Genomic DNA, 25,917 nt, shown 5'->3' with positions numbered 1-25,917 from the left:
TGCGCACATCGTTTTCTTTTGTCTCGGGTTTAATTATAAAGAACCCCCCGTGGCCGCCATACACAAAGTAAACGTAAAAGGTTTATAGGGTCATTTTGTGTGACTTAATTTTGTTTCAATATTAAATGGTAATTTTATGGTCGGTTTCCCAGGCTACCATAGGTACTAGATTTACACTGATTCCCCACTGGCAATACAGTTTAATCCAAGACTAAACCTCCAAGGCTTAAGTATCAATTCAACAAGCTCACACACAGAGAAAAAGTTACCCACGGCATTTTAAAGTTGAAAAACTCAAAAAACAAAACGACGGCAACACGACTTCTTGAACGAATTGTGCCTACAAATGGTGCAACTACCAAAAGGATCTGGGCTGCGTGGATGCCAAATGGTTCCAGTTACCATGCACCTAGCAGCAGGTCTGGAATCAGCAACCACTTCCATCTTTCTATTTTTGAACATTAGCAGTGAACTGTTTGAGCTGACCTTCAAGCAGTGCCTTAACTGGCTCAGGCCTTTGCCCATTCTAAGGGCAACAGGTGTCCGTAGCGGGGCGGGGGCGCTCGATCGTCCTGCCCACACCCTCTTCCCTTCCCCTCGTTAAACTAAGCATTGCTGATTGGGCCGTTACTTTTAGGCCCGCCTGTCTCACCTTTTCGGGCGCCGAATTTGATAGCTAAGCCCAACTTTTCTTACTTAATGGGGTGCGGTCACGTGTCTCTCTTTTGACCAGGAAAGGAGCACTGGACAGCAGAAGGTCCTGCTTAGCGGGAAGAGCACCTCCACACAGGCACAAAGAGTGGAGTCTGGCCCTTGCCTCCTCGCTCCTGATACAGACAGTCTCAAAAGACCCACACGACTTGACAGGTTACGTCCCAGCACCGAAGGTTGCATAATTCTTTTCGCATAAAGTTGTGAAGGGATAACTGAAGCCCTTAAAAATACCGTGGAATGATGACGGCAGTCGAGACGCAAGTGCAATACAACACCACCTACACGGTGTCCACGGAGGATTACATGACTCAGGAGGAAGACTGGGACAGAGATCTTCTGCTTGACCCTGCCTGGGAGAAACAACAGAGGAAGGTAGGTCTAGAGCAGCGTATGTCCACCTGCAAGAAAACGCACAGCTGCTCTCAAAGCACTGAAAGAAAAAACACACTCACTGCCTTTATTCTTCCATCCTACACACTGGGGGCGCGGAATCGCTCGCTACGGGGCACGTTGACAGGCGCATGGAGACTAGCTGTTGCTCCACAGCCTTTTGGCGCACAGCTGTTCATTGCATTCCGGTGACTGTAAGAAGTTAGATATGTTGGCCTCGCTGCTTTCTCAGTGTTGTCTTACCGTGTCTCCTCACGCCCCCTACCTACTTCATGAACTGTGCTTCTAAATATATCTAATAGATATTCATGTATTAAAATAGGTGATAAAACTATATACTTGGGTACATTAGTGGACAGTTTTGAACTGGAAATGTTTCCCTAAATATTAGGAGAATCTCTTAACGTCTAGAATAACATTTGTGCTAAAAGTAAAAATGTGTAACCATTTAAAAGTAGTATTTTCATGGAACCATAAATCACTAGTTTGTCATGAATTTAAGTCCGTTGCCAAGAAATGCAGTATCGGATAGCTCTTGGGGCGTTTTGTTCTTGACGTACACTGAGGTTGGTAATGGGCTTTTGCTGTTAACGGGCGCTCCCCTGTAAAGTCTGCTCTGCTCATGCACCAGGCATGATATGCCTGCATAGCCAGGCCGAAATCACGCATCCGGCGTCGTGAAACCGGGACGTAACGCAGCAATGTCTTGACGATCAGCTGGTGAGGCTCCCCGGACACGCACGACAGGTGGCGTTTAAGAGGACGTCAGAGGACCTCCTGCAGTGTGACGTCAGCACACGCCAACGAAGAACAACCCGTTGAATTGTGAGCCACGTTTACGGTGACACGCGAGCACATTTGTTTTCCTGGAAATAAACGGGGGCTTTCATTACTTTAGTACATTTATATTGTTTTTTTTGTTTTTGTTTTTACTCGTGCAGTTTGCTTTATCCGCCTTCATTTATGCAAAACCATTTAATGTAAAATATGGACAGAATGCAAATAAATGTATTTTTGTTTAGTTAAGCACTTCCATTAAACCCATTTCTACATTTAATTTTAAAATTCAAAGTATATGAAGTCATACATGAAGAGGCTACTTGCAGTCAAGCAGTCCCTCCACACACCTAAAAGGCCTGACAAAGGTGAAAGATCTCGACAGATGGTAGAATCCAGAGGGAGAGAGGCACTCAGGCCAGGAGAAGCCCAAAAGCTTTATTACAGTCTGCGAATAAACATGTGCTAAAAATACTCTCAAACCTCACCGCTGCTTCTCCTATATCCGCGTGTGTCCCCATCCTCACGGCACATACGCGTCCTTTTCTACATTCTTCTGTCACTGCTATCACCTTTCCTCCTGCATTCTCACCAGAGTAGACACACGGCCCCATGTCAGTTGCAACTATTTTACTAGAGGGGCATTTTTAAGCGCAAGTCTTGTCCACCTGGTGCTTTTCTCTGTTTGTCAATTCCAATCAAAAAGATGGTTGAATCCGAAGAATGGATGTGTGCCGACACACTTTTTAGTTTTTAAACAATCTGAGTGAACTAATCTGTTCATATTTGAATTCCCCTTTAATGCTAATTTGTTAATTTAATGATTTCTTAATTTCCTCTGACAATGATGATGTGTTTCGCTGGGATTAGCGTCTCCTGGCACTTTGGCGGAGTAGTTTTCAAAAGTTGCTCTGTCCATTGGAAAATTAGCTCTTCTGTTTGTCAGAGCGCCAGACAGCCTGGAACAGAGGCTGCTCTCATGCTCTTAGCTATGCGGCAAGAGGCTTAAGGAGCTGATATCATCACATGGATATAGAAAGGGCACCATTTTGTGGTGAAATGAATCTGAAAGGAGCGCTTCTGCACCTGTTCATGCGCCCTACCCGCAGATTTCCACAGAACACACATGCACATACAATGCTTGGATCAAATCGCCGTTTGTCAGCACACTGTTACATCAGATGTGTTCCTAAAGGCAGCAGAAATTAGATGTGACTTTTCTCAGCCAATAACTGCTGTTGACTTGTACATTCTGAGTTTGAATCTCATATCCAAACATTTAAATAGCGACTACAGTATCCTTTGTAGTATGAGTCTCTATCCTACTGTCATTGGGAATGTCGAGGACATTGCAAAAATAAATGTTATAAAAGTTTAGATGAGTTTCTTTTATATCCATTATTTTATATACTGACATATGTTATCTACCTGAGTTTATAATAAACTCAGTAATATCTATAAAGGTGTTAGCAGGTAAATGTGTAATATGGAGATTGGAGAGTTGTAGATGGTCACTTACATCAGATTACATAAAACCAATTATTTTCCAGGACTGTATGAGGATCAGCTAAAAAGATAGAGTGGTACGAGATCCAGGTACTTCTCAACAGGTCTGGCTGTAATTTTAAACAGTGAGAATGGAAGGCTAACTGTGGCCAAAGCTGACGAGTAGTGTAGGCTATGCTCTTCTAAAGGTCAGAGGTTGAGGGGTATGAGTATGTCTTTTCTGCTCATAGAAATGCAGACACATTACAGCACGCACTCAACACTGGTCTCCTGCCGGCCTTGTGAATAAGGGGCCAGCTAGTAACATAAGTAAACTATAAATATCATTTGCTCAATCCAGACAGAGGTCCTTATTAGCTAACCAATGCATATACACAGGGGAATGGTCATCCCTGATCAAATTAAATTGACATGGATTTGTCAAATTGGGCTGAAGAGTGAATCTGTCTAATTGTGCTAATAACTATATTGAGAAAAATTATTTCTGCTAATAATTCTATTGAAAAATTGTTCAGTTTCAGTATTTCCATTGCAGAAGTATATGTTTGTAAGCATTCTATGGAATAGTGAAAGTGATGATATCATGTAAAAGGACAAGGCAAATGTGCTTTTTAGAATGAGCTGTGCGTCTGAGTGTGTGTTTGTGAACGAACTGTGCATCTCAGTGTGTGCGAGTGTGTGCATGTGTGTGCTCTCAGTAATAATCCTTTCATTTTGCACAGCAGTAGATGTATAGCAGGGATGTGCATGGGAACAGTCTTCTCAGAGAATGAACCCAAAAGAAATTAACCCACACATGTGATGTGTACTACAAGGCTCCGTTTTATTTATATATATATATATATATATATATATATATATATATATATATATATATAATAATTTTATACGCTAGTTTAGTTGTTGATAAAAGGATGACCTCTGATCTCTTGCCTCTGCTCGACTGACCCTCAGGTCCATACTCAAGATGGAATGTGTGGCATCAGTTCCACTTCTGTCATAGAAATGTACACCACCTCATTGTCCCAATTCCACCTCTCTCACAGAGATACATGTTGCTACACTGGGCCTTTCATGCAATGTAGGTCTCTGGGCCCTTAAATCCATGGAAACAGTAATCTCCATGGATGAAGGAGACTTATTTTTAAAAATTAATATTAGAGCATGTTTCATAGACCAGAGCTCAGGCCCTTAACCACTCCTGAGATTAGGGGCTAAGGCTTTGATCGCAGAGACATCAGTAGCTCATAGGTTATCTCAGTCTCTACAATGAGTCAGGTGGGGTTTTGTTGTTTTTTCCTTCATAATTGACTATACTGTGACTCTCTATCCACAAGTGCATTAGGGCACTTAGCAGAGATGATACATTTAAATAAACATGAAATGTGAAATGAAATGTGGTGCTCTCCATACATTGTGTGGTGTGTTTTAAATGGCAGGAGTGTGATTCCTGGCTATGGACCCTGGGAGGATACTGTACTGTGTTAGGGGTGTGGCTCTTACTGTTCCTTTAGTTCTGGATCAGGGCTGATGCCAATTTGTTTAATGTCAATATAATGTTAATATGTTACCAATCCTGATATGGTACTGATGTCATCTGGTGTCCCTGATTATTACAGTGTATACACACACACCACACACACAGAGTGTGTAGTCAGATCAAATAGATCAAATGGCAGTTACTATTCCAGAAGCTGTGCCCATATAGGGCAGCTGCTATAAACTACCAGAGGGAGTGCACAGAGGCCTCAGGAAAGGCTGAGGTGTGTGTGTGTGTGTGTGTGTGTGTGTGTGTGTGTGTGTGTGTGTGTGTGTGTGCGTGTGCTTATTCTTGTGTGTTGTGTTTGTGTATGCTTGTTTGTGTAGGTGGGGGGCGTGTACTTGTTTGTGATCTGCGTGTGTTCATGTACACATTTATGTGGTCATGGGTGATTTTTGTGTCCATTTTTGTATTCATATGTTAATTTTATGTGTGGGTGGGTGTGTGTGAGTGAGATGTGATGTCAGGTAAGTGAGTTTGCACATAGAGCCTGAAGGATATTAAAGGCCAGCCTTTCTGCTTCTGCAAAAGTCATCACCCAGGCTGCTTTCAAGGCTGCTTTCATGGATTAATATTCCTCCTGCTTATTGCTGTAGTCACTGATGCAACACAGCAGCTGACTATGCTCCTGAGGTGAATGTGGTAATATGGCCTCTTTTTTTAACTTTCTGGCTCTGCCTTACTGCTGTTGTTGGTTTTTGTTTTTAATCTAATGCACAAAAACATAGTTTTATTACCATGTCCAAAAGCAACACCGTCATCTTTCAGAAAGATTTGCGAATTAAATTCTGCTATATGTATTGAGTCTTTTTACATGGTATCATTAGTGCGAATGGAGGCAGGGTAGATGTGCTTAACCTGTCTATGGTGTCCACCACTCCACTGTGTGCTGCGCAGAAGTGTGATATAAACCTCATGTTCTTCTTATGGGGAGAACTATTGTTGCTATGGTAACTTTTCTCTCTGTGAGTCATGGTTTCTAATCCACAGCCATGATTAGTTCGTTCTGTTGTCCAGTTGCAGGACCAACCTAGTGTGTGAGGAGACCCTTACCCTGATTTAGCTATAGCAAATCTAACAGTACTGCAGATTCACAGTTTGAGTTCTTCTAATATGTACTAGTGTCATGCTGTAGAGGTTTGTGATACCTTTTTATGGACTGATGTATTAGCAGCTGTGGTGACTGTTCAAGCTAGATGGTCAGCTTCTAAACTTCTAAATGTACCCTGTTCCCATATTTAGCCTAGTTTTGTATGAATTTCTATCGTCAGTGATGGTCTCTGTTCAAACACAATGTAGTGTACCCTGCAATTGTATAAGGTAGTTGTTGTCAAACAGATATACACTGGACAAAGTCTACTTGAGGTACTGGAAGATGGAAAAGCACAAGAAAAATGTGTGTCATGTCTTGCATGATAACCCCCCCCCCCCCTAAAAAAAAGACTGTTAAACGTTCATGCTCCATTCAACACACCACAACTCAGTTTAAAGCTGCTTTTTGAAATAGTTAACAATCATCAATGGCAGAATTATAAAGAATGACAAAATATTATTTTATGAGAGAAACACTATAAAATATAAGCAATTTCCTTTCCTTTTTACATAACTCTTCAAATGATGTCAGGTGGAATTTGAGGACTGAAGGACTGTGTGGAGGTGGCTGGGCTATAAAGATTGTTCCATACTGGCAGGGATCATGCTGTGGCCATAGGGTGAAAAAAAACAGCAGGGATCTCATCACTAGTCATACTTCAGCCTCAAGACAAAATGTCCATACCTCAAAGTCATGTTTTTCATGTCTTGAACAAACCTTTTTAGTATGCCAAGCCTAAACACTCACAGTGTTACGTAAAATTTGAAAAACAGAGGAGACATGAAGGACACATACCTTGCCAATAAAACAGCATACTGAAATCAACCAGAGATGTTAACTGACATAAAGACAACCCAGACAGACATATCTTCTGCTTCTCCTCTCCCCTGAGACACAGAAGGGAATGATCCCAGCCTGAACTCCAGCCAAATGTTACTAGGGTTGAGCAGTAACTTCAATGGAACACAGGAACAAATATCCCAAAGCTCTGGAAATCCTAGAAGGTAGTCCCAATATTCATATCTAATGTTTAGGGAAATCTTAATAAGGAAAATTAGTAAGCGCTTGGCACCCACCATCAGCCTGGCAGGACTATCCCATCTATCAGATGCAGTTTATAGGCATTGGTGTTCATGTTTAAAAGCTCTCCCAGGCTTAGTGTTTATGACTGCTTAGAACTATATAAGCACTGGATCCAGAGTGCCATCTACATCCCTTTAAGTTGGAATACACTGTGCCAACACTGTCTTAGCTGTAAAACACTGTGCAAACCTGCAAACCCAGTCTTCGCTGTAAAACACTGTAGAAACACTGTCTTAGGCCATGGAAATTATGATTTGCAGTAAGATAATAATGCAATTAAAGATTGATACAATAACATGCAACAAGATTCCTTAGTGGGTGTTCTACAAACATTTGTGAGGAGCATAGGAGGAAACAGTTTTGGTTCCCAAACTTGTCCTTCAGGCTTGAATGTAAACAAAACTATGTTAAACATGACAAACATGTTTAAACACTAGAACTATAGATGAAACACTTACAGGGGGACAGAACAGAGGCTCTACCCTCAAAATCACTGAAGATGAGGGGGTCCCTCTGACAGTAAAGCACTCAAAACTAAAAGAAGAATTTACCATACCACCACTTTTAATTGAAAGTAAATAAACACCCACTGCTCTGACAAATGGCTTTAAACATAATGTTCTTGGGTGGCTCAGCATGTTGGTCCTGTATTTCTCTGAGTTTCCTGTATGTGTGAGCTGTGTTCCAGAGTTGGTTCTGACTATGTGGGGGTGCAGTTCCAGATGGATATGAGTAGGGGGCAGCTGACACTCTGTGGCAGGGGGGAACTGTTACATTGTCACCATGCTGAAAGATCACCACCGGTCCCTCCACCAGCCCATTGACCACCCTGAACAGGTGGGAGCATGGCAGTACTGAACGAGTGAGGAAAAAATGGCAGTGTTCCACACAGACCAGCTCAAGCTATTAATACACAGCGTGTGTGTGTGTGTGTGTGTTACTAAATGCTCAGGCACTATAAATGCTCTAAAATGGTGATAACACCCCCTGTTGAGAACTAGGGCAGATACAGAAAAGTCCCTGTGTATGCAGGTGTGTTTGTGTGTATGAGAGTGTGCGTGAGTGTGGTGGTCAGGAAACAGCATTTCTTGTTGCCCACAGTATGCCACAGCATTGTCCTTTAGTATGACTGATCTCATACTGACACTCTCTGAAACACACACACACCCCACAGATATGAGCATTTGAGCACATGTGTATTGTGAAAAAACAATATGGGCAGTATGTTAAGATCATCTTAAATGAGAGAAAGAATGTTCTGGATCATACTGCCGCTACCATTCAATGATCATCTTTCTGTTACAATGATTTTAGGAAACCTAGCCATGAACTAATAAATGATGTTACTGGCTTGTGATTAAATCCAACTGTATTCATGTTGCAATCCATTGAAACAAATTACTTTAGCTGATTCACATTTTAACTACTTGAGTTTCTGTCACCGTCTAAATACTTCTATATAACTGAGCAAACTCTCAATTAGAAATAAAAGTGTTATTTTCTTAGGACATTTGATGGTGTCCATGTTGAAATTTATTTCTACCGCTAGTGAAAACTCTGCATGATATTACTACATCAGCTGCGGGTCAGAGGTTACTTTGTAGTTCAACAGTCTTACATATGCTGTCAGCATGCCTGTTGGCTGCTATGTGTCAGAGAGGGGTGCATGAAACACTCTCCTTTTGACTGAACGTGGTCAGTGATCAGAGAGGAGAACACATTCAGTCAGACTCTTAGAACTGTGGACAACTGCAGACCCCTGATGCATAGAGTGATTGACGTTAATTTCAGATAATAAGTCTCTCTCTCTCTCTCTCAGTTCAGTTCAGTAAGCTTTACTGGCATGACCATATACAATTATAGTATTGCCACAGCAGTATTACAACATAAATATGACACAATTTTATGTTCACACTTTTGCAATTATGGAAATTAAGAGTTCGCTGTAATTAGTCTGAAATGATCATAAAGGGAAGAAGTGAAAACAAAGGAAGATAAATGAATTATAAGGATGGAAAATAATAAATAGTTATGTAACTTTTTATAGATTGTGTGTGTGTGTGTGTGTGTGTGTGTGTGTGTGTGTGTGTGTGTTTGGGTATGTTTCTCTTTCTCTCTCTGTCTGTCTCTCAGCTGATTAAACACAGCCCATAGTCTCTGTAGCTTCCTCTCGGTTCACAGCTCCAAGCAGCAGTTTCTACGTCATGCTCTGTTTGCAGTGCAGTGACTCATTCAGTAAAGTACACAGGAAACAGATCTCATACCTTAGCTGTCAAAAAAGTGGCAGGTACAATGTTGTGGTCATCATCGACAGAGAATTCGAGGTGAATGGAAATTGGTTTCACAACACCCAGGTTCACTTCACGCACACACTCAGAGGGGTGTGTTAAAAAGTTACATGGAAAATGTCTATTATTTTTGTAATAAAATTCAGCTATCTGGTTTTCTTTGCAACTTTCTGAATTGTCACTTCTATTCTGTCTGTTTCATGGACCCACAATGCCACCAGTGGTCATTAGTGGTTAATGCACTCAGGAGCTCCAACATGGGGTGTAACAAAATCACTGGGTTGTTTCCCATCTGTTCAGTGGGAGGCAAAGTAGGGATACGGGGACAGATCATTCGGACTGGCATGCCTGTCAGCTGACAGCGGATGACCTCATTTAAGATGGAGGGTTGGGATAGACCTGCAAAGACGCTAATGGCCAACAGGTGGAGAGGGATGAGTGCACATAACAGCTGCACACACATATACACACACACACACACACACACACACACACTCCTACTCTCTCATACACACACACACACACACACACACACACACTCCTACTCTCTCATACACACACACACACACACACACACACTCCTACTCTCTCATATATACACACACACACACACACACACACACTCCTACTCTCTCATATACACACACACACACACACACACTCCTACTCTCTCATATACACACACACACACACACACTCCTACTCTCTCATATACACACACACACATACACTCCTACTCTCTCATATATACACACACACACACACTCCTACTCTCTCATATACACACACACACACACACACACACACACACACACACTCCTACTCTCTCATATACACACACACACACACTCCTACTCTCTCATATACACACACACACACACTCCTACTCTCTCATATACACACACACACACTCCTACTCTCTCATATACACACACACACACACACTCCTACTCTCTCATACACACACGCACGCACACTCTCACAGTCTCTCTCTCTCACACACACACACACTCCTACTCTCTCATACACACACGTGCGCACACTCTCACAGTCTCTCTCTCTCTCTCACACACACACACAAACACGCACATGCAGAAATGAAGATGAATGAACAGCCAAAGCTTTTATGCACTGGCTTTAGTTTTGTTTAAATTTTGTTTAAATTAGTCATGTTGAGTTGGTGGTGTTTTTTTTTTTTTAAGATACTGCAGTTCCTTGATTTCAATGCCAATTACAAATGGTGAACTAAAACTATTTGTGTAAGCCTCTGTTTATAAAAAACACTTCAGTTTACCCATCCACTCTCTTTCTCTCTCTCTCTCCCACACACACACACACACACTTACACACACAACTCTGCTGGAATCTCGCTCTCTCAGCTGTCTCTCCGGTGTCCCGTGGCTCCCAGATTTAGACTCTTTACCCCTCCTCCCCTCCTCCTCCTAGCTTCTTTCCCCACCTCCCTATTACCTATTTTCTCTGCTTTTATACCCTTGCCCTGCCTGTCCTCCCTGTATTTTTTTCCATCTCTTTTTATTTAGAACTACATCATCGTTGGCCACTCTTTCATTCACCCCAGCGGTCTCCCTTTCTATAGCCTTCAGTTTCCCTCCTGCTCCCCATCCTCCTCCCCACAGCCCTGCTCACGCCCTCTCAGCAGCCCTTTTGCTCTGTAGCCAGAGGATGATAGCCAGTCTCTGATGGCCAGTAACAGATATCCAGTCACTGATAGCCAATCTCTGCTTTTCAGTCTCCGATAATCACTGATGACCAGTCACTGGTGGCCAGTCTCTGATGGCCAGTTTTTGCTCAATTCAGGAAACACACTACACACTACTCCTACATTTAGACCCAGGCCTCTGCAGCTCCAGTACTCACACATGCAGCTCACACATTCGCTCACTTTCTTCTCTCTCTTTCTTTCTGTCTCGTTCTCTCTCTTTAATTCTCTTTCCCAAACTCCTGTCTGCCTTTTTCTTTTCTCTTTTCATGCTGTTTCAGTCCCTTCCTGTTCCTTACTTCCCTTTTTGTCGTTGCTTTCTCTCTCCTCTCTCACTCTCCGGGGCCCTGGCGCAGTACATCACCTCCTCCTACACTTCACTTGCTTTAACTCCCTTTAATACTCTTTTATAATGATCACTCAGTACCTCCTCTACGCTCATTTTTAGCCTGGGCCTCTTTACCCTGAACGCCTACTTCAAGTTCTTTTGGAGTCTCGCTTAGCGGAAGCCTCTGCTGTCAGAGGTGTGGGCTCTGCTCTGTAATGACAGCCTTAGCTGAGGATGATAGCCCACTTTCCACACCACACACTGATGTGAAATAGCTTGAATTCTGATTGAAAATGTGATTCATACAGCATTTTACAAGGGTTTTTTTTTTGTGTTTTTTTGTGTTTTTTTTAATGAAAGCAAGCCTAAAAATAGTGCCAATTTAAAATGAAAAGTTCAGATGTATATTAAGTTTTCGTTATATGTGGCATGCCTGGTAAAATTCTAATGTAATATCTTTCTTTCTCTCTCCTTCTCTCTCTTTCTCCTGCTGTGCATGCCTGTGTGTGTGGCAGACATTCACAGCCTGGTGTAACTCTCACCTGCGGAAGGCTGGCACCCAGATCGAGAACATTGAGGAGGACTTCAGAAATGGCCTCAAGCTTATGCTGCTTCTCGAGGTCATCTCAGGTAACCATGGTGACATGACTACCTGCCTGTGAAGAGATTCTCACAAAAGTTATCAATAATAATAACTCATCCAAAGGTGTTGCAAAACTCTAAATGTAGACATTCACACACGTGACCTTTCCATTTATAAAATATCTGTTGAAAAAATCTAATATTATTTTAGAAAATGTATTCAATTTCAACCATAATGTAACTTCTTAACTGCAAGAAACTGTCAAACAGCGAAATGGTACTTAGTTGCGGTATAATGTGATTCTTGCTTTAGAAGAATGATTATAATTTGCGTAAGCAGTTGTTATTTTGATCTGCTACAACAATATGATGATTTGGCTAGATATACTGTAGGGTTTTAGAAGACTTGTGCAGGGGTTTTGAATATTGTGCATCACTAGAAAAAAACACCAGAGGAAGTCTAAAAATGTCTGTAAACCTTTGACCCTGTAAACCTTTGACTCTGTAAACCTTTAAGCCTCTAAACCTTTGACCCAGCAAAGTGTAAAACTTTGGTATACTTCATCATGATTTACTTTATTCTCAGATCATTAACAGGTTACACAAGTTCATATTTTACCCATAGTAGAAAGTTCTCTTCTATAACTGTCTGCAGCTACATCTTCTGTGATCTTTCTTGGACTGTTGTTATTATGTGTTAATGACTCATGATCCTCAGCATGGACTCTGTAGAACAGCACTATTGCTTTAGGCGAGGCCTTCGGACCTGTGGTGCTGGTGGGAAGCGTCTTCTCACAAAACGTTTACCACAACTTCTCTGAGGCTTGATTCTCCACAAAGTGATTTAACAGTACTCCACAAAGTGGTATAGCAGTTCTCCTGAACATGACAAGTTTACTTCGGAGGTCTGTGGTAAAGGGGCGATTTTGGGACGCGACCAACCTTCCCGTTGGTGACTTTCACACCAGGCACTCTTTCATTAAAGCCCAGACATGAGATCCCAGCCACCAGGACCACAGACGGCTCTCTCCTTCATACTATGGAACATGATACGCTCTGTTGAGGCAAAGAGCAGGTCCCACTCTCAGTCATTCTGCAGTTCACATTCTGAACAGCTAACTGCCCCAACTCAGGCTTTAGGTATAATTCTAAGTGTAATTCACTTCAACACTATATATAATTAAAATGATTGGTTCATTTATTTTGATGTTTTATGTGTGCTAAGAATCTTAACACACATAAAGAATCCATAATTGTTTTGCCTAGGAGGTCAGTGTGAATAATTTAGCTTTGTGTGTACATGGAGGTAAATCCCTCCCTTCTACAGAATAACTGTAGCACTGACAAGAACAGGAGTGTGCAGAAGTTCATTTTCACTTTTGGCTTTTACTGACAATAGTTGGAGATGAGCAGCCTTCAAATGGCTTACATCACTTCTTGTTTTTGTTTTGTTAGCATCTTACCTAGTGAGACTGATATTTGAATCAAGTGTTTGTGTGTGTGTACGTGTGTGTGTGTGTGTGTGTGTGTGTACTTGTGTGTTTTGATGCAGGCATGTTATCTGCATGCATGTCATACATACAAAGACGTATGTCATACATATTTGTCCGTTATTGCTTGACTACTGGTGATTAAATGTCTGACAGGCGAAAGGTTGCCCAAACCAGACAAAGGCAAGATGCGATTCCACAAGATCGCCAACGTAAACAAGGCCCTGGATTTCATCTGCAGTAAGGGAGTCAAGCTGGTGTCCATTGGAGCAGAGGGTGAGCATCTGGGGGTGACTGCCACCTGGAGATGTGAAGCCATGCCAATGAGTTCTGCTTCATGGACTCTTATATTTATTCAGTTCACAGGCTGTGTCCCTAGTTTGGGGTTGTCTGCTCACTGTGTTGGGGATTCTCTCTCCCTCGTTGTCTCTCTCTCTGTGCAGAGATTGTTGATGGGAACGTGAAGATGACTTTGGGAATGATCTGGACCATCATTCTCCGTTTTGCTATCCAGGACATCTCTGTTGAAGGTACACATTAAGGATTTGAGTTGACCCAGGAATTTAAGATTTCAATCCACAGAACTCTTACTGTCTTGAGTATAATTGAATTTGGGAATGTGAATTTTGTTTTAAAGTACCTGAAGGACACACCAGACTCAAGCAGTGTGCATATGGTTACCAAGTTTGTTGTACACAGTTTGTCTCTCTGACATCTAAGCAGCTTTGTAGGGTGTATGGGTTACCTGGCAGGGGAGTTCCATTGCAGTAGAATATACTGTACATAGATTTTCCTGTATGAAAGTAGGTCTATATAAAAGCATGAAAATGCACAGTTTTGGATGCAAAGATATTTAAGAAAATCAAACAGAAGTGACATCATCTTATTAGAGATCATTTATGAACCTTGACTGACATCTAAGATAAGATTAATTCCAGAAAACCCGATGAGCCGTGTTTCTAATTAAACCCTTATTAACGGCTGAACTAACAGTAATTAAAAACAAGAGTACCTCTTCTCACCACATTCCCTTTGTATGTGTGTGTGTGTGTATTACCACCCTCATAGAGACCTCTGCTAAGGAGGGTCTATTGCTATGGTGCCAGAGAAAGACTGCCCCTTATAGGAATGTTAATGTACAAAACTTCCACATCAGGTGAGAGATTCATCAATTGAAACAACACACACACACACACACACACACACACACACACACATACACACTTAGAATTATCTTTCACACTTCCAGGCTGGTGGTTGTTGGATGGTTGTTGGATAGTTGTTGGCTTGTTGTTCTATGGTTATTCAGTATTTGTTGTTTGTTGCTGGGTGATTGTTGTTGTTGAATGGTTGTAGGATAGTTGTTGTAATGATGAATGGGTTCTGCTCACTCCTCCTCTGCTTCAGCTTTACTGCTTCACTGATACTCTCCTCTGCGCTCTCTCTCTCTCCCCTCTCTCACTCTCTGTCTCACTCTCTCTCTCCCCCTCACACTCTCTCTCTCTCCCTCTCTCTCACTCTCTCTCTCTCTCAGTTGGAAGGATGGCCTTGCTCTGTGTGCCCTCATCCACAGGCACAGACCTGACCTTATCGACTACTCCAAACTGAGAAAGGTGCTTTGCTTCCACTCTCTCCTTCTCTTTCTTTATCTCTCTGTCCATCTCTGTCTCTGGTTGATTTTTCCTTTCTTCTCTTGGCTTCTGTTTCATATTTTCTACTTCTACCACTGTGTACAATGATCTTCCACTGTGTACATGACACTGACCTCATGGTTATCTGGGTTCCTCTGATGTTCTCTGTGTGAAGGACGACCCCATTGGAAACCTGAACACAGCGTTTGAGGTGGCGGAGAAGTTCCTTGACATCCCCAGAATGCTGGACGCTGAAGGTGAGATTCAACCATTAATGAACCACAGTGGAGCATTAGAATGATCATAAAAGCAATTCAGACAAAATTTCTTAAACCATTTTAAAGTGTTAAAACATACAGGCCTGTAGTGGTCCTACCGTGACCACCACCAAGCTTATGATAAGTGTTATTTTCCAGTTAGACTGAAAACAAACAGATGGAATTGAATATTGTCTTTTCCCTAGAATCTGCTTAAATTCCCCATTTAAACTTACATTTCTGCATCAGTGATGAACTGAAAGCTCCATATTTATATCATGCCAACAGTAAGACTGTATGTCACTGTTACCATGGATACAGCTCTCTGTGAATTCCTATATGAGTGCAGTCTGTGCCCTGATACCTGAACACATTCAGTCAACACGCAATTTTTGATAAAACACTTATAGACAACACACTCTTTTAGATAACACACTTACAGACAACACACACGGATAACACACATATAGACAACAAATGCTTATAAATAAGACATTTATACACAACAAACACTTGTAACACAAATAACACACTTGTAGATGTTGCAATCTTAAGCCTGTCAGAGCCGGCTCTGTTGGTGAGCTCGTCTTTTAAGTGAGCCCGGGCTGCATTATGTGTCATTCCGAGTTCCCGCTCAGCAGGGTAGACCTTTGAGGTCCTGACAGCAGCTGACGAAATGAAGCCTTGGTGATATTCACTTCCTGTGAGAAATGAGCGAGAATTCCAGCCATGCTGTAGTGTTTGTGTTCAGTGTCTCTGAAAGCAGGGATCCCAGGTCAGGCCTCTCCTTCTTCACATGTCCTGTCCTGTGCCCTGTGTCTCCCTCTTTCTCAGACATTGTCAACACCCCAAAGCCAGACGAGAAAGCCATTATGACCTACGTGTCCTGCTTCTACCACGCCTTCGCTGGGGCTGAGCAGGTGGGGAGTGAGAGAGCACCACCCACCCCACACTAAAGACACTGCACCCTGCATTTTACCCCTCTCCCCACTACCCATGTCCAAGTACAGCACAACATACATTAACAGTTCCACATAGAACAAAGCAGTCCTTCTCTCTCATATTCCTGTCTCTCTCTCTCTCTCTCTCTCTCTCTCTCTCTCTCTCTCTCTCTCTCTCTCTCTCTCTCTTTTTTTCTGTCTCTCTAGGCTGAGACTGCTGCTAACAGGATCTGTAAGGTTCTGGCAGTGAACCAGGAGAATGAGCGACTGATGGAGGAGTATGAGAAACTGGCCAGTGAGGTGAGTTATGGGCCCTTATAATTTACACACGGGCCTCCTCAGTGAGCTCCGTCAGAGGACCACTGGGGTGAGTTATTGGTCATTATAGAAAATAGATTTACACATGGGCCTCCTGGATGAGGTCCGTCAGGTAGCCAGTGAGGTGTGTCATTACAGTTTAGATATAGCAGTCCTGACAATCTCGGTCAGTAGGCCATTCCTACTATAGAGGGCAGTGGTAGTTCAAGCCTAACTGCTGCCAAGTTGCCAATGTTGGGCCCCTCAATTGCTCAAGTTGTTAACCCTCAATTGCTCAAGTTGTACTCAGTCATAATCGTAAGTTGCTTTGGATAAAAGTGTCAGCTAAATGTTGATGTTTACCTCCTTATCAAGGCCATCTGGGGCCTGCAGAGAACTTTATTAGGTCTCTTACAAAGAATTCATCTCTTTCTTTTAATGTGTTCACTCTTTGTCTTATCTATTTGTCCCTATTTGGTCATTCCTTCCATCCCCTCCGACCCATCCATCAACCCATCAACCATCCGTCCGTATACCCACCCCCACCCCCGGGGTGGTAGCTGTTGGAGTGGATCAGGAGGACGATCCCCTGGCTGGAGAACCGTGTGGCTGAGCAGACCATGCGGGCCATGCAGCAGAAGCTGGAGGACTTCCGTGACTACCGGCGTGTGCACAAGCCCCCACGCGTGCAGGAGAAGTGCCAGCTGGAGATCAACTTCAACACGCTGCAGACCAAACTGAGGCTCAGCAACAGGCCCGCCTTCATGCCCTCCGAGGGCAAGATGGTTTCGGTACGTCCAGCGGGTCAAGCTAAAAACAGTGTTTGGTAGTACATTTCTCTTCAGAACATTTTTATTCTCTGCAGTTGCTCACATTCCTGGTTTGTAGATGCCAAGAATAACAAAAAAACCTTTTTGTCACTTATTTATATATACTATTTGAGCATGACAAGGATACACAATCTTTGGGTGTGTATGTGTGGGTGGGGGTTTCTAGGACATTGCCAATGCGTGGAAGGGTCTTGAGCAGGTGGAGAAGGGCTATGAGGAGTGGCTTCTCACAGAGATCCGCAGACTTGAGAGACTCGACCACCTCGCCGAGAAGTTCAGGCAGAAGTGCTCTCTGCATGAGGGCTGGACCGCAGGTAAACACACCACACACACATCCATATTTATACACAGACACAAACCTATACACAGACACACACATTTCATACACAAAAACAAATGCAGACACACACACACACACACACACACACACACACTCACACACATATCCATACAGCTCTCACATACACACACACATACACAATCCATACATCATACACACAAACACACGCACGTACACACACATACACACATTCAAACACATACACTCACAAACACACACATAAATCACACATATTTCACACACATTTCCTTCATGTAAAAGTTATTTCACATATGACTCATTTTTAAGTTCACAAATAACTGTCCACCTTCGCCCTCCTCTCCACTTTCACTTCTATTTCTGTCTGTTTTTTTTTTCTCTCTCTCTCTCTCTCTCTCTCTCTCTCTTTCTGCCTCTCTCTGTCTTCCTGTCTCTCACTGTCTCTCTGTCTCTAGGGAAAGAGGAGCTGCTGTCTCAAAAAGACTATGAGTCGGCGTCTCTGATGGAGATCAGGGCTCTAATGAGGAAGCACGAGGCGTTTGAGAGCGACCTCGCCGCCCACCAGGACAGAGTGGAGCAGATCGCTGCTATTGCTCAGGAGCTGAAGTGAGAGAAAGCGAGAGAGAGTGAAAGAAGAGAGTGAGAAAGAAGAGATTGAGAGAGAGAAGAGTGAGTGAGAGAGTGAGAGAGAGAAAGAAAGATACACAGGAAGGGTGGCAAAATGGGGGCAGAGTGAGGGTGTGATGGAGAGAGAGGTGAGAGGTGTGTGGAGAGTGAGAGAGAGCATGAACCTACATTCCGATTATATTTTATTCAACATTCATATAGAAAATTCAGCTAGTTTTCAACTTTGGCTTGTAACATCTGTCAGTTTAGGCAAGGATATTACAAACACATCCCTTTTTTTGTTTGATGAGAGAGTGTAGAGTTTTCAGCTAAACTCAAACATAAGGGTGGTGTGTATGTGTGTGTGTATGTGTGTGTTCTCTCAGTGAGCTGGACTACCATGATGCTGCTACAGTAAATGCACGCTGTCAGGGCATCTGCGACCAATGGGACAACCTGGGTACTCTCACACAGAAGAGGAGAGATGCTCTGGAGGTCAACACACACACACCCTGAGTCACACCTTGAGTCACACCCAAACTCCAATACTAACTGCTATAACACAAGGCTGTTCTCATTTGTGACTGAGGACTGAAGTGTTAGATGATGACAGCTCTGGAAGTACATGCACACACACGTGCACACACACAAACTCAGACACACACACACACCCAGGACTGCAGAGTTAGATGAAGTCAACACTTTGCCTAACTCTTCTGCAGCGTGTGGAGAAGCTGTGGGAGACTATTGATCAGCTGTACCTGGAGTTTGCCAAGAGGGCGGCGCCATTCAACAACTGGATGGATGGAGCCATGGAGGACCTGCAGGACATGTTCATTGTGCACAGCATTGAGGAGATTCAGGTAGCCATTACTATCCATCACATGCACTGTCCATGGTTGGTGTTATCTTTCTTTTATGGCATATAGCATAGACATAGTTTGGTAATACTGTGAATATATATTTGTATGAATTATGCATAACTTGTACATGCAAAAGATGTAACAGTAATAAGATGACAAGACTTGAGAATGAGCACGGTAATTCTAATACTTTATATTAATACTAAAAAGACAACCTAGAGCTTTCTGATCCCCCCCTCTAACCTCCTCCCTCACTCCACCCCCTGCTCCTCTTCCTCAGAGTCTGATCACAGCCCACGACCAGTTTAAGGCCACACTCCCCGAGGCAGATAAAGAGCGTGTGGCCATCATGGGCATCATAAATGAGATCATGAAGATTGCACAGACCTATGGCATCAAGCTGTCTGGAGTGAACCCATATACCAGCCTCAGCTCCCAGGACATCAGCAACAAGTGGGAGACGGTGGGTGTGCGACCGGCCGTTCAGCCCAAGGTCACAGATGGCCATACACTGCCGTAGACCGCTATAGACCACCATAGATCACCGTAGACAGGCCACAGCGCCACTGTAGAGCATGGGGTTCCACCAAGATCCCAGGGCCTGCTGCTGTTACAGCTGTTCAACCCAGCACCAGACGTTTCACTAGAGAATCGAGCATGGGACATGGTAGTGCACGGTTGAGTCAAGGCTTGATGAGCTCTGCTGAGAATCCGTGCCGTGTAGAAGCTTCATGGATGGTGGTTCTTATTCGAATAGTTTTGTGAAATGGTATGTCATGGTGGGAAAACCCATCAGACATGTTTGAGGACCGAGCCTTTTCCTGTGGCATTTCCTATGGCTGCTGGTGTTAACTGACACAGCAGAAGGCTTTGAGACAGCTTGAGACGTTCGTCCATGTTGGACAAGGTTTCACTTGGCTGTTGTTCCTAACTGGAAAGCTGGTGTGAAGGCATCACGCATCATCTGCTGGTGCAATTGCTCAGTGTTCCTTTCCTCTCGCCCGATTGGCTGGGACCATATGGCAAACACATATGGTGACGCTCGCCTCTTGTCCCCATGAAGATTTAGTGGTGGTTGTTTATGTTTGGAGCTTGACATAAGAAGAGACACAAGGACAGCTTTCTGAAAGAAAACATGCTTCGTCAGGCTCCTGTGCTGTCAAGAAGCGATGTCTAACATATTGACCCCTGCTGTTCTCTCTGACTCCCCCTGCAGGTGAAGCAGCTGGTGCCCCTCAGAGACCAGATGCTCCAGGAGGAGGTTGCCAGGCAACAGGCCAACGAGAGGCTGAGGCGGCAGTTTGCTGCACAGGCCAACATCATCGGACCCTGGATCCAAACCAAGATGGAGGTATGAGGCCGGGGCACCTTCTCCTGCCATGGGTTTCTCATTAGGCTCTGCGTTCGTGTCAGTTCCACAAAAAAGAGAGGAGAGATTCCGTGTAATGGAATAAACTGAGCATATTTATAGTGGGCTACATTCATACTCTAATACAGGCACAGCCAAACATAGGTGCTATACACAGCAGCATGCAGTTACAGCATCTTGCTCTGTATAATGTTTTTGCTGTGTGCGTGTGTGTGTGTGTGTGTGTGTGGGTCTGTGTGTGGGTCTGTGTGTGTGGGTTTAGGAGATTGGCCATGTCTCAGTGGACATCACCGGTTCCCTAGAGGAACAGATGAATAACCTGAAGACATATGAGCAGAACATCATCAACTACAAATCCAATATCGACAAACTGGAGGGAGACCACCAGCTCATCCAGGAGGCGCTCATCTTCGACAACAAACACACCAACTACACCATGGAGGTACGCACACGCACACACACACACACACACACGCACGCACACACAACAACTACACCATGGAGGTACACACACACCCACACACCCACACATCCAGAGCCTGGGCATCAGCCCACTCTCACACCCACGTGACCCTATAGTTGATCCGGATATCCCCACTGAAACCTCACAAAGCATCTCCAGTGTGCACAGACAGTATGATGTAGAAAAGGGATTTGACTTCTCCCTTACCATACTGTACCTAATTCTTTTTATGCATATCCTAACCCTCTTACCACTTTACCCCTCTGTATATATATATATATATGTGTGTGTGTGTGTGTGTGTGTGTGTGTGTGTGTGTGTATCTGTTTCCCATGATCTATTATACCCTTCCTCCCTCACCGTCTCTCTCTCGCTCTCTCTCTATCTACTGCTCTCTCTCTCTTCCTCTGCAGCATATCCGTGTGGGCTGGGAGCAACTGCTTACCACCATCGCCCGCACCATCAACGAGGTGGAGAACCAGATCCTGACCCGCGATGCCAAGGGCATCAGCCAGGAGCAGCTCAATGAATTCAGGGCCTCCTTCAACCACTTCGACAGGGTGAGAGACAAAGAGACAGCAAGGGGGCCAGCAGAGAGAGAGAGAGAGAGAGAGAGAGAGAGAAGTGGGAGCAAGAATTAGTGAGAATGTGATTGTATGCAATTGTGAGAGGAAATGTAATCACCAGTTAATTAGATATGTGAACTGTGTGTGTGTGTGTGTGTGTGTGTGTGTGTGTGTGTGTGTGTGTGTGTGTGTGTGTGTGTGTGTGTGTGTGTGTGTGTGTACATGCATTTTCTGTAACCACTGCCTTTCTCTCCTTCCTTAGAAGAGAAATGGCATGATGGATCCTGATGATTTCCGTGCCTGCCTTATTTCCATGGGTTATGATCTGGTAGGAGACCGGACACACACACACACACACACACACACACACACACACACACACACACACACACTGTCGCTGGTTCTAGGAGGACAAACACTCCAGCAGATACCTACGGACTCATGCATGTATGTTCACACACATATACAATATATTTTCCTCCTAACGTAATTTGTTGCTCCGAGGCAGGGTGAGGTGGAGTTTGCCCGCATCATGACCCTGGTTGACCCCAACAACACAGGTGTGGTCACCTTCCAGGCCTTCATCGACTTCATGACCCGTGAGACTGCAGAGACTGACACAGCCGAGCAGGTCATGGCCTCCTTCAAGATCCTTGCCTCCGACAAGGTGAGCGCCCTTGCACACTCCAGGCTCCGCCCTCCTGGGTCGGGCACAGGGGCTCTACAGACGTACCATTACTGATACAGCATAGCAGCTGTTTCATTTAAAACTAAAGCTTAGAAATTGTTGCTCATTGTGACATGACATTTTTTTTCTTGTGGCAAAGGAGAAATTGATACCTGTAATAACACATTTATAGTGATAGTGGCACTTGACCTGCTGTAATAACATGTAATAATATGTTATAATGTTTAAAGACTATACGTTCTGACAACAATTACATGTTATAATTACAATACCATGTCCATGCTATGAACTATAAGTCCATGCTCGCTTCCTCTCTCCTTCCCCCCTCTTCTCTCTCTCTCTCTCGCTCTCTCCCTCCCTCCTTCTCTCAGTCCTATATCACGGTGGATGAACTGCGCAGAGAGCTTCCTCCGGAGCAGGCAGAGTACTGCATCACCCGCATGACCAAGTACGTCGGCCCAGACAGCATCCCCGGAGCCCTCGACTACATCTCCTTCTCCAGTGCCCTGTACGGGGAGAGCGACCTATAAGCAACTGCTCTCCTCCGCGCCTCCTCTCCTCCTCTCCTCCGCTCTCCTCTCTTTTCTTTCCTCCTTTACCCTTTCTTTTCATTCTTTCTCTTCCCTCCCCGTTACACTCCTCTCCTGCCCAGAAGTCCTCAAATAAGCGAACCGTGGAAAATTGTCCCTTCCCTCTTTCCGTCTGTAGCGGTCCTCCCACTCTCCGCTGCGCTAGCTCCGCTCTCTTCCTGTGTCCTGTGTATGTGTAATTTTGTGGATGCCTCCATAAGTAGAGACTGCCGCCCTGTCGCCAGCTCACGTTAAGGCCCTACAGTGCTGGTGTGTGGCTCCACGCTCCGCTGGAGGTGCCCACACACCCACACACCTCCAGTGTTGTTTCTCTCCTATCTTTCTCCCATTTCTCTCTGTTGCCTTTGATCTTTCCTTCCTTCTCCTGTTCTTTCCCTCTCTGCTCCTCTCTGGTAAATCTAATGTGTGTGTGAGGTGTGAGCCTCCTCCTGCACTGATCTCACATGCTTTGGTCTTGTCCATGGAAATCATTATTGCTTATATTTGTATTTAGAACCTTAATTTTGTTCTCTTTGTTTTTGTATGTCTCGTATAGTCGTGGGGTTGGGCGGTGACTTCTCATATTTGTTCCTGAGAATTTACAAACAGAACCAACAGTAACTCAGGGCAGAGAGACGGGGATGAAATATACATGCCTCTTAATGGTTCGGAAATGAATAGGAAAGGTGTGTACTGGGCTAAGCATGTTATCTGAACAAGAGTAAGAAGACATGGATACACATAGAGAGATGATGCCGGGTAGTCACTAAACATGGTGAAACAATAGTTAGTCAGACTGAGGAACTGGAGCTGAACCTGGGCATCATGTAAGAGACAGCTCCCTATTCTGTGTTCTCATTCCCTTCTCCTGAAACTTCTGTCCCTGGTGTTCCATGAACAGAAAGAACGATATTTGGTAGTCCCACAGGCAGGCGTGAGGAAGCAGAAAGACAGAGAGTGGTGTTTGGAGTGTTTGGAGGGAATTTGGGAAGTCCTAACAAACCGAGGGAGCAGGGTCTGATATCCCTGACTCCCAGGCCAGCAGGTGGAAACTGCAGCAGACTTAGACACACGAATAACGACCCAGCATCTGATATGGTGATGGAGTAAAGCCTCAGGTAGGAGCTGACAGGCCCAGGCTGTGGGGTTGGGTGCTACCATGAATCCCCTGCCCTCTGCCCTCCAAACGCTGCCTTCACTTTGTCCTTCTGTGTCTCTTCCTCCCACCCACCAATGCTCACTTTCATGCAGCAATTGCTAAATGAAAACAAATGTCCCCCAAATAAAGTCTGTCATGAAGTCTGGATGACTGGTGGAAGTCTGTTCCCGTGTGTGTGTGTGTGTAGGGCCGGGGTGGGGGTGTTACCACAGAAAGATGAGGTGAAGTAAAGTTTTCCACTTTTCCCCAGTAGAGGGCAGGTTTGGATAACCCATCAAATCCTTCTAAGGAAGTACATATGGTATCATAATACCATTCTGTTTAATTACATACATATAGCATGCAAACACACCACTCAAATACTGAAAATTGCACAGTTAAGATCATTCAAACTGGTAGAGGGAGACGGTGAAACATTTTCTGTGATGCTTTTGGGAAACAAAATCTACAGAACATATGTTGATTAAATAGTTGAAATTAATGAGTGCGTAGTTTTTATTTTTATCCCTCTTTTTTTGTTTCATATTAAAACAGTTCAAATCAGAGCTCAGTTAACACTGATATAGGATCAGTTTTCTGCATCTCTTACATTCATCAATGTCATTACACAAACCATTAATAGGTGGTCTTGGTTCAGCTTTCTTATTCTGAGATGCTTGATGCATTACATTGTTCCTCTTCCAAGTTCCTGCTGCCCATAGACAGAAACGGACAAACCTTCATCACAACAGGTGGATCTTCATGACACTTGCACACCCAGGTCCATCCTAGCAAGCCTGGCACCGCTGTTGCGGTGGCCTCGTGCTCACAGATCACTGATTTGGCATCTGTGCCAATGTATTCGCCTATCAGTTTGAATGTACAGCAATGGGTTTGTACTGCAGATCATTATTAATGGAGCATTATAGTGCTTGCTGACCCCAGTTGATAGAAATGCTCTTTACAGACGATCCATCTGGAGGAGAGTTCAGGAATATTATTGTTTTGTCCGGATTCTGTTTAGTAAAAATAGAATTCAGACCAAACAATAAAAGCAAAGTCTGTGCATATCAGACAATCCAGAGAGTCTGTTTATTCTCACACAGTGGTTATGTGTCTGTAATAGTCCATTCTGAGATGATTATTTGGCTAAATGTATACAGGCCTAAAGGGCTCAGAGATGAAATGGTTTTGGGACCCTAGCAGACAAAATTTAGTCTGCATAGGTGACGTAAAATAGCTGAGTGTGGTGGAAGGACAGTGGGAGTAACTAGACTGGAACTCATTAGGAAAATTATACATCATTGTTAATGAAGTTTAACCAGCGCAGGTCCTGTTCAGCTGGTTTTTAGACTGATACAGATGTTTCATTCATGCAGTTCACAATGCTAAGATTCTTACAATGGGCCAGAAGCAATTGCTTAATATGTGGATGTTTTGGGGAGAGTGTGTGTGTGTGTGTGTGTGTGTGTGTGTGTGTGTGTGTGTGTGTGTGTGTGTGTGTGTGTGTGAGAGAGAGAGAGAGAGAGAGAGAGAGAGAGAGAGAGAATAAGACACAAAAACAGAGATCACTATGACAAAAAGTAGAGACCAACGTGTTCTATAGTCATATAGGTTTATGCTCAATCATACATCATACACTGCCTGGCCAAAAAAAAGGTCACACACTCTAATATTTCGTTATTCCGCCTTTAGCTTTGATTATGGCACACATTCGCTGTGGCATCGTTTCCACAAGCTTCTGCAATGTCACAACATTTATTTCTGTCCAGAGTTGCATGAATTTTTCCCCAAGACCTTGTATTGATGATAGGAGATTTGGACCACTGCACAAAGTCTTCTCCAGCACATCCCAAAGATTCTCAGGTT

General features: G+C 43.8%; 1 protein-coding gene across 1 annotated transcript; it reads left to right on the top strand.

Annotated features, from left to right (window-relative positions):
* The first annotated feature begins 951 nt into the window (after window positions 1–951).
* On the top strand, window positions 952–24,228 carry actn3b (actinin alpha 3b). Its single transcript, XM_035519828.1, has 21 exons — window positions 952–1,086; window positions 11,955–12,069; window positions 13,668–13,787; window positions 13,955–14,041; window positions 14,580–14,667; window positions 15,046–15,124; window positions 15,318–15,399; window positions 16,234–16,319; window positions 16,548–16,640; window positions 17,198–17,428; window positions 17,634–17,781; window positions 18,242–18,392; window positions 18,779–18,887; window positions 19,115–19,255; window positions 19,536–19,718; window positions 20,472–20,606; window positions 20,887–21,066; window positions 21,501–21,647; window positions 21,916–21,981; window positions 22,162–22,320; window positions 22,713–24,228. Exons 1-21 carry the CDS (start codon window positions 952–954, stop codon window positions 22,869–22,871), a joined length of 2,694 nt encoding a protein of 897 aa, XP_035375721.1. The 3' UTR covers window positions 22,872–24,228.
* The last annotated feature ends 1,689 nt before the right edge of the window (window positions 24,229–25,917 follow it).

The sequence above is a fragment of the Electrophorus electricus genome, chromosome 19, assembly GCF_013358815.1.
Source record: "Electrophorus electricus isolate fEleEle1 chromosome 19, fEleEle1.pri, whole genome shotgun sequence".
In the NCBI taxonomy this organism is placed as follows: Eukaryota; Metazoa; Chordata; class Actinopteri; order Gymnotiformes; family Gymnotidae; genus Electrophorus; species Electrophorus electricus.
The sequence above is the reverse complement of the archived record's forward strand: the minus strand, read 5'-3'. Positions and strand labels throughout refer to the sequence as shown.

Coding starts and splice junctions, on each gene's coding strand:
- actn3b (XM_035519828.1), top strand. CDS start 952: ATGATGACGGCAGTCGAGACGCAAGTGCAATACAACACCACCTACACG. Junction 16,641..17,197: donor ATGAGAAACTGGCCAGTGAG/GTGAGTTATGGG, acceptor CCGGGGTGGTAG/CTGTTGGAGTGGATCAGGAG. Junction 18,393..18,778: donor GCTATTGCTCAGGAGCTGAA/GTGAGAGAAAGC, acceptor GTGTTCTCTCAG/TGAGCTGGACTACCATGATG.